The sequence below is a fragment of the Physella acuta genome, unplaced genomic scaffold (genome assembly GCF_028476545.2).
Source record: "Physella acuta isolate Inbredline_101_S28 unplaced genomic scaffold, ASM2847654v3 ptg001357l, whole genome shotgun sequence".
Lineage (NCBI taxonomy): Eukaryota > Metazoa > Mollusca > Gastropoda > Physidae > Physella > Physella acuta.
In genome coordinates this window covers 40,001-49,860 of record NW_026732872.1, presented here as the reverse complement: position 1 = coordinate 49,860, position 9,860 = coordinate 40,001, and the positions used below count along the sequence as shown (strand labels likewise).

Below are 9,860 nucleotides of genomic sequence, written 5' to 3'. Positions count from 1 at the left end.
CCTCTTCGGGTTACTGCAAATTGCTGAAAAGTTAATTGGGAACTACATTTCATCAACCTAGCTGTAACGGTACTTAAGGTATCGTGTTCACAGAAACACATCCTCTCTCTCTCTCTCTCTCTCTCTCTCTCTCTCTCTCTCTCTCACACACACACACACACACACACACACAAAGAGAGAAAGAGAGAGAGAGAGAGAGAGAGAGAGAGAGAGAGAGAGAGAGAGAGAGAGAGAGACATACGGACAAAATTGCAAAACTATGTTTTTCCGACCAAGGGAAGTGGTTTTTTGCACTATTACAATACTTTCTTTATACTTTGTACACGAGAAAGTAAAAAATACTAAAATTTAATATGCGACCCACGCTTTTCATTACAATTATTTAAATATTATATATTTAAAAACTTGTTTCCTGCTTTTTATTGCATAGTTATATAAAAGCGTGTTATTAAAACGCTTTTTATTGATTTATTAATTTTTTTTCAATAGTTGAATCCAGTTGCACCAAAACATGCAATATTTAAAAGTAAAAAAAAAACCGCCATCGTCTGCATGTCTGATTTACCGTGTCTGAAACTATAGCACTGACGTCACTGTGTCTGGGACTATAGCCCTGACGTCACTGTGTCTCGGCACATGGATTAGCTACTCATGATTAAATTAATCCTTATCACCGATATTGGGTTTAACCTAATCCGTCTGCTGAGAGTTGAATAGATTTTTAATCCTACGCGTTGACAGTGCGGAGATAAATTTTAGTTTTGGTTTACCCCATGCAAGGTGTTAATTAGATTAGGTCTTAACTAATTAGCTATCAACTAATTAGATCTCAACTAATTAGATATCAACTAATTAGCTCTCAACTAATTAGGCCTCAAGTAATTAAATCTCAACTAATTAGCTCTCAGCTAATCAGGTCTCAACTAATTAGATTTCTACTGATAAGGCCTCTACTAATTAGATATCAACTAATCAACTAATTAGATTTCAACTAATTAGAGCCCAATAAATTAGATAACAACTAATCAGGTCCCAACTAGTTAGATCGCAACTAATTAGATCTTAACTAATTAGGTCATAATTAACTTGTATGTAACAAATTAGATATCAACGAATTAAGTATCAACTAATTGGGTATCAACTAACCAGATCGCAACTAATTATGTCTCAACTAATCAGGTTTCAACTAATTTAGTCTCAACTAATTATATATCAACTAATTATGACTCAACTAATTAGCATTTCAATTAATAAGGTCTTTACTAATTAGATTTCAACTAATTAGGTCATAATTAACTAGATCACAACTAATTAGATCTCAACTAGTTAGATTTCAAGTAATTAGGTATCTACTAATTAGATTGCAACTAATAAGAACTAATTGTTTTAGATATAACAACCACAATAAACATGTGCGATAAACATGGGTCACACAAATACCTATCTGTTCACTATTTACATTTAATTAACTATTGTTTAGACACGCAAAATTTATTTACACATTTTATGCCAGTACACACAAAACATTATTTATACAACTAATCCCAAGACATAAAAAACACTATACGTACAATTAATATCAGTAAGTTCTATAGACGACGCGTGTTAATATCGATCGAATTATGTTGTTCTCTAATACCACTTATCTCCCTGTTATTGCATGTAAGTTTGTCTTGTTAATCGTTTGACCAATAACTAAAATGTTACGAACACCATCGTATTTTGTTACAAAACAGTAACAGCAGCTAGAGCGGAATGGTCGAGGGGTAGAACACTCGCTCGGTCACCTGAAGTGAGTAGGATCTCGCTGAGTTTATTGCGACCTGAGTTGCACTTTTCCCGATTCAAGAAAATAAGCGTGACCGAGTTTTAAAGTCAGAAACAACGACAATAAAACGTGGCTCTACCAATTTAGCACTCAGGGACTGATACTTAGAAAGTGGTAGTTTAATTAACGGCTAGTAATCAACGACAAGGCGGGGACTGTTTCTGTACATGGTGAGACTATAGCGAAATGTGTACATCTTGAGACTATAGCGAAATGTGTACATCTTGAGACTATAGCGAGAGTCGATTGTCTGCTAGGCTAATTAAACAATTTGGAAGTTGTCCAATCAATTATTATCTACATGTCACACCTTCTAACCTAAAATTTGAAACATTTTTAAAAATATTTCTTTGTCATTTTAACCTTAACCCAAAAAAGTATTAAATTTCATCATTGTTTTCTCTGACGGGCTAAAGATTCAGCCCACATACAAAAAATTAGCTTCACGATTTCGATCAAATTTAAATTTTAAATAATTAGCGGACCTCCACGAAGCCATCAGGTTGTAATTCAATATGAAAAACCTGACCAAACACAAACAGTTCACACAAAGACAGGAGATCTAAACAATTTGTTGTCTATTGGGTTGGAGGCTAAGCTGACATAAATCTGGCACTCTGAGGTGAATAAATCTTGGCGTCACGTGACCGTGGGACCCAGGTGTCGTGGGAACAAGTCCGGTCCAGTCAGCGACCACTGGCTATATAAACACTGGCTCAGGGCCTGGGGGTAACAGTCTGGTACAAAGTGTAGGATTTGATTTCATCTGTTGGCTGTAAGTTGCAAGTCTGACGTCACCTGTGTCAAGTCTGACGTCACCTGTGTCAAGTCTAACGTCACATCTTACAAGTCTGACGTCACCAAGTATTGAACAATGCTGCTCACCCTAAGCCTGGTACTGATGGTTCCTGCTCTCTGTCTTGGATTCGATGATCCTGCACCATGGGTACATTTCTAGTCATTTTTAATTATGCGAGTGTCTGTGTGTGGTGTGAATGTGGGTGTGGTGTGTGTGTGTGTGTGTTGGTGTGTGGCGTCGTGGGAATAAGTCCAGTCAGCGACCACTGACCATTTGTTGCACGTCTGACGTCACCTGTTGGACGTCTGTTGCACGTCTGACGTCATCTGTTGGACGTCTGTTGCACGTCTGACGTCACCTGTTGGACGTCTGTTGCACGTCTGACGTCACCTGTTGGACGTCTGTTGCACGTCTGCCTCCTAGTGTTGTGATCAAACAGAACAATGCTGCTCATCTTAGCCCTGGCTTTGACCAGCACATGTAATGGTGTTGATGGTCTATTGGTATTTTATTTATTTTCTTTTATTTACTTTATTTTTTGCTTTATTGTTTATTTTATTTACTTTATTATTTACTTTATTTACTTCATTTACTTTATTTACTTTATTTACTTTATTTACTTTATTTACTTTATTTACTTTATTTACTTTATTTACTTTATTTACTTTATTTACTTTATTTACTTTATCTATTTACTTTATTTACTTTATCTATTTACTTTATTTACTTTATCTATTTACTTTAGTTTACTTTATCTATTTACTTTAGTTTACTTTATCTATTTACTTTATTTACTTTATCTATTTACTTTAGTTTACTTTATCTATTTACTTTATTTACTTTATCTATTTACTTTAGTTTACTTTATCTATTTACTTTATTTACTTTATCTATTTACTTTATTTACTTTATCTATTTGCTTTAGTTTACTTTATCTATTTACTTTAGTTTACTTTATCTATTTACTTTATTTACTTTATCTATTTACTTTAGTTTACTTTATCTATTTACTTTTGTTTACTTTATCTATTTAGTTTAGTTTACTTTATCTATTTACTTTATTTACTTTATCTATTTACTTTAGTTTACTTTATCTATTTACTTTATTTACTTAATCTATTTACTTTAGTTTACTTTATCTATTTACTTTAGTTTACTTTATCTATTTACTTTATTTACTCCATCTATTTACTTTAGTTTACTTAAACTATTTACTTTAGTTTACTTTATCTATTTACTTTATTTACTTTATCTATTTACTTTAGTTTACTTTATCTATTTACTTTATTTACTTTATCTATTTACTTTAGTTTACTTTATCTATTTACTTTATTTACTTTATCTATTTACTTTAGTTTACTTTATCTATTTACTTTATTTACTTTATCTATTTACTTTATTTACTTTATCTATTTACTTTATTTACTTTATTTACTTTATCTATTTACTTTATTTACTTTATCTATTTACTTTAGTTTACTTTATCTATTTACTTTAGTTTACTTTATCTATTTACTTTAGTTTACTTTATCTATTTACTTTATTTACTTTATCTATTTACTTAAGTTTACTTTATCTATTTACTTTATTTACTTTATCTATTTACTTTAGTTTACTTTATCCATTTACTTTAGTTTACTTTATCTATTTACTTTATTTACTTTATCTATTTACTTTATTTACTTTATCTATTTACTTTATTTACTTTATCTATTTACTTTAGTTTACTTTATCTATTTACTTTATTTACTTTATCTATTTACTTTAGTTTAATTTATCTATTTACTTTAGTTTACTTTATTTATTTCCTTTATTTTCCTTTTTTACAACTTAAAAGACTTCTCTTTATGTTATTTTATATTCCCGCAATAACAACATCATATTTTATAATTAGTTACAGACCACTGAAGAACCCCCCTCAGAACCTGATCACAGTTTTTGTAACACGAGCAAGGTTTACCTTTTCCCTTGGAGCGATGTCCGAGTGCGGAGTCCCGTGGGTGAAGACGGCAACTACGTCGACAACTTGAGTTGTCAGTTGAGGTTCAGAACTCTAGATGGTCCATTGCTGGTCACAATCTCCTTCCAGTGAGTTTTGGTTATCGAATTTGTTGATTGCGTTTTTAAACTAAATCTTTAAAGATGTTGCATAATCAACATCTTCCTACACCATACTATACATAATAGCTTACATGCGCCATCGACTTTCTGTTGCTGTTGATGTTATCGTCTTACTGATTTTTGCAGAGATTTTGACTTGGAACAGGGTTACGTCTGTCGTTACGACTTCCTGTGCATCAATGGCGTGAAGTTCTGTGGTACCAGTCCCAAGGACCAAGAGTACCAGTTCCTGGTGCCAGAATATGAAAACTTTACCTTGACCTTCGTCACGGACGGTAGCGTCACTAGGCGCGGGTTTCAGGTGATTTTTTATTACAACGTTCTACATACTCGATTACATAATTTCAGATAAACGAACCGACTTGAATCCGGAATCGAATTCAAAAATTTTCGGGTTACTAGTCTACAACTCTACTGCTAGGCCACGCCGTCCCATCGATATGGTACCAGATGGTACCAGATGGTACCAGATAGTACCAGATGGTACCAGATGGTACCAGATAGTACCAGATGGTACCAGATTGTACCGATACTGCAGAAACTACCTGACTCGCTGGCCACAATATTTGAGTCAAGTGGCAAGGAACATCACTCTATGAAACAGAAACGTAAAAACTACTCAGATGTTTGGGCCGTTTCTAACAAAATCTACATTTTTTTATAGTTCTGTTTTACTTAATATCGTAATCTTAAACCTGAACCACACCTACCACTTATTCTAGCCATGACTCTAAAACCAATGTAGTGATATAATACTCGACATTCCAACATCCCAACAGCTTTAATTGTTGTGTGACTCTGGCTATCTTTTGTCTCCAGCTGTCTCTGCAAGCCAGGATGTACACTGGCGGGATTGTGAGCACTCCCACGGGCGTGGTCAATAATAGCTCAAGCAAAAATTTCGCCAATGTGACCCTGGGGTCAGTCTACACAGACGGGTGCGTGACCACGCCCAACCCATTGTTACAGGGCGCCACCACCACCAGCAACCCGTGGAACCCCACCTCCACCAGCCCCTCGTACCCCACCACTAGTTCTTGGTACCCCACCACCAGCAACCCGTGTTACGGCCATCCATGTGCAACCCATCCATGCAACCCATACAACCCCAACAACCCCAACAACCCCAACAACCCCCGCAACCCCTACTCCATCTACGCTGTGATGGAAGCTGTCCAGTACCTTCAACAGGAACAGTTCAACCGTGACCACGTGCTCTCCCTGCTTCAGCTGTTCCTGCAACACAACAGGATGTAACAGCCTGCAACAGGATGTAACAGCCTGCAACAGGATGTAACAGCCTTCAACAGCTTTAACTAGCCTACAACAGCTTTAACCAGCATACAATACAACAGCTTTAAATAGCCTACAAGACCAACAGCTTTAACCGGCCTACAAGACAACAGCTTTAAACAAACTGCAACAGCTTTAACCAGCCTACAACAGCTTTAACCAACCTACAACAGCTTTAACCAACCTACAACAGCTTATACCAACCTACAAGAGAACAGCTTCAAACAACCTTCATCACATCAACGATTACCAACTTATTCAATTTTTTTAAAAATAAAATATTAATCAGAATTTCCTGTAACAACAGCTTTAACCAACCTACAACAACTTTAAACAGCCTACAACAGCTTTAACCAACCTACAACAGCTTTAAACAACCTACAACAGCTCTAACCAACCTACAACAGCTTTAACCAATCTACAAGAGCTTTAACCAATCTACAAGAGCTTTAACCTATCTACAAGAGCTTTACACATCTACAAGACAACAGCTTTAAACAGCCTCTATCACATCAAAGATTACCAACTTATACAATTTTTTAAAAATAAAGTATTAATCAGAATTTCCTGTAACAAATTATTCTTCAAATTTATTTTCTTGTCAATTTTTTAAAACAAGTGTTATGTTCGCCGGTTAAATGTGTAAGCTCCCATTTAGCCAGATTGTACCGGCTCCCAGTTTGCCAGATTGTACCGGCTCACATTTAGCCAGATTGTACCGGCTCCAATTTAGCCAGATTGTACCGGCTCACATTTAGCCAGATTGTAGTCAAGTTCCCTTTTTAAGCCTGACGGGCAAGTGAAGTAGAGTTCACCTGTTTCTGTGACCTCGGCATATGAAGACTATCTTTTCATATCTGATGGGTGACCTCGGCATATGAAGAGATAGTGTGGTCAGCACTATGCCCAGCCGCCTTTACTTTCTCTAACGTGAGTTAGGTACCCATCAGAGATGGGTGGACTCAGGGACGGTCTACTGACTTGAATCCGGATTCGAACTCGAGACTTACGGGTTAGCAGTCCAGCTCTCTACCGCTAGGTCACTCCGTCCCCTAGCCAGATTGTACCGGCTCCCATATAGCCGTGTTGTACGGCTCTCACTTGATTAATTTTAACATCAAATTTCGCCCAACGCTTCCTACCTTTTATATTTTCCAACTTTAAAAAGTCATTGTGGCAGGGGACAGTACTGACTGCACCATCTGGGTAACTCTACTTCATCCGGCCCAGGTTAACTAATCTGAACTTGCTACACACCACACATGAAGTGTGTATTAACACATGGTATTTTTTTTAAAGGGGAGCGAAATGTATTCTGTCACTGCTATTTTTAGCCCTCTTAATTTTTGGAACTGGCCCAAGTAAAGTATCTTCTCCCATTAATATTTGTTTCACAGCCAATAGCAAATTTTGTTACACGATAACAATAGAGATGGGGGCGTTGTCAATTTCTAGCACACAATTGCTAAACGTAAGTCGACGATTTGTCCCATGTTCGAATTCTTAAGATAGCTCTGAGTTCACTCAGCTCTGATGGGTACCTGGCTCCAGTAAGGGAAGGAAGGTCATGTATGTCATGCTATGTTTCATTCAGAACAGGTGAACTCTACCGCACCTGTTCACCCTAGGTAAAAAGGCGCTGTAATTACTACGACTTAAGAAAAAAATTAACAAACAAGAATTTGTGAATAACTAGATATGCGCTGACGTTGGTAGGTACAGAGGTGTGGGGGGGAGGGGGGGCGGACCGCACCGTGTGACACCTTTTAGGGGGGTGGCACCAAGCCAAAAAAAATAGCAATATATATACAGAAAAATGATAATTCCACTTAATTAAGTGATTAATTAATATTGAATAGTCTTTTAAAAGCAAATTTGACAAATCCCGTCAAGGGTGTACATAAAGCTGATGATGATAGAGAAATCATGCTACATTAAGCTGTATTTATAACCGATTATAGCTACAAATCGTTAGTATTATCTGAGCACAGTTTAAAGCAATCGCCGTGGGGGTGGAGGGGGGTGAGTGGGGGAAGTTACATTAACACAACGTTGCAAAATATGGCAGAGGTAAACGGTTTGGTTGAGAATCGTAATAACTTATATGTTAATCAAAGTATGGGGGAGGTGGGGGATGAGGTAAAAAAATAAATACATAAAAAATAAATATATGTGAATACATATACACATGCGTAAATGCACATTTATATATATATATAAACCTCGACTGACTGGCGTCTTATATGAGCTATATTACGAAAATAAAACTTTCGCCGAACGACCCTCCACCCCCCCTTCCTTTTATATTTTGTGAGGTCGTAGACCGACACTGTAGCTGGTAGAACCTGACCTAATGGGAGCCGGTACAACCTGACCTAATGGGAGCCGGTACAATGCCACTTTCCTCCCATCTAAAAGATATTTATGTGGCACATTGTCAAAACGCCTTTGTTTATATCACCTCCCTCGAAGCGATCAGGTAGCCACTACATTAGGCCCTAGATAATCGTAACTCACCTTTAACAAAACGCGTACGCTGTTTATCGTGCTTGTTGTCCATTGTAAGGATATCTAAACAATTTGTTGTCCATTGGGTTGGAGGCTATGCTGACATAAGTCTGGCACTCTGAGGTGAATAAATCTTGGCGTCACGTGACCGTGGGACCCAGGTGTCGTGGGAACAAGTCCGGTCCAGTCAGCGACCACTGGCTATATAAACACTGGCCCAGGGCCCGGGGGTAACAGTCTGGTACACTGTGTAGGATTTGATTTCATCTGTTGGCTGTAAGTTGCAAGTCTGACGTCACCTGTGTCAAGTCTGACGTCACATCTTACAAGTCTGACGTCACCTGTGTCAAGTCTGACGTCACATCTTACAAGTCTGACGTCACCAAGTATTGAACAATGCTGCTCACCCTAACCCTGGTACTGATGGTTCCTGCTCTCTGTCTTGGACTCGAGGATTTTCTTCCAGTATGTATACATTTCTAGTCGTTTTTACTTATGAGTGTGTGTCTGTGAGTGTGTGGTGTGTGTCTGTGAGTGTGTCTGTGAGTGTGTGTGTGTGTGTGGCGTCGTGTGAACACGTCCAGTCCAGTCAGCGACCACTGGCTATATAAACACTGACCCAGAGACCGGGGGTAACAGTCTGGCATTGTAGACTGACGTCATCTATTGACCATTTGTTGCACGTCTGACGTCACCTGTTGCACGTCTGTTTGACCAGTACATGCATTGGTGTTGATGGTCTATTGGTATTTACTTTCTTTTTTACTGTATTTACTTATTTACTTTATTTACATTATTTACATTACTTGATTTACTTCATTTAGTTTCTTTACTTTATTGTATTTATATACTTTAGTTTACTTTATTCACTTACTTTAGTTTACTTTATTTACCTTATTTACAACTGAAGAGACAAGTCCTTATGTTATGTTAAATGGCCGCAATATCAAAATCTTATTTTATCATTGGTTTTAGACCTCTGAAGGACCCCCCTCTGAAAGACCACGTACCTTCCGACCCCCCTCAGAACCCGTTCACAGTTTTTGCAACACGAGCGTGGTTGACCTTTTCCCTTGGAGCAATGTCCGAGTGCGGAGTCCCGTGGGTGAAGACGGAAAATACGTCTCCAACTTAAACTGTCAGTTGAGGTTCAGAACTCTAGATGGTCCTTTGCTTGTCACAATCTCCTTCCAGTAAGTTTTGGTTATCGAATTAGTTGTTTCTAAAGATGTAGCAAAATAACATCAAAATACACCATTTTATGCACGATAAATTAGAAGTTGGATACAGTAGATGTTATTGGCTGATTTT

The 9,860-nt window shown here is 37.2% G+C and overlaps 1 protein-coding gene across 5 annotated transcripts in view; it reads left to right on the top strand.

The window, feature by feature from the left end:
* The first annotated feature begins 2,539 nt into the window (after positions 1–2,539).
* LOC131926997 (uncharacterized) overlaps positions 2,540–9,860 on the top strand; it is a 9,138-nt gene continuing 1,817 nt past the window's right edge. Inside the window, exons 1-4 of one of the 5 annotated variants that reach the window (XM_059282636.1) lie at positions 2,550–2,774; positions 4,522–4,715; positions 4,875–5,049; positions 5,568–6,609. In XM_059282636.1, the coding sequence (XP_059138619.1) occupies positions 2,703–2,774; positions 4,522–4,715; positions 4,875–5,049; positions 5,568–6,005 (879 nt within the window). In that variant the 5' untranslated portion in view covers positions 2,550–2,702 and the 3' untranslated portion in view covers positions 6,006–6,609. Of the gene's footprint in view, positions 2,775–2,972; positions 3,131–4,521; positions 4,716–4,874; positions 5,050–5,567; positions 6,610–8,645; positions 8,891–8,932; positions 9,015–9,524; positions 9,743–9,860 lie in introns of those variants that run through there. The other 4 variants (XM_059282635.1, XM_059282634.1, XM_059282632.1 and 1 more) reach the window with 4 other exon arrangements.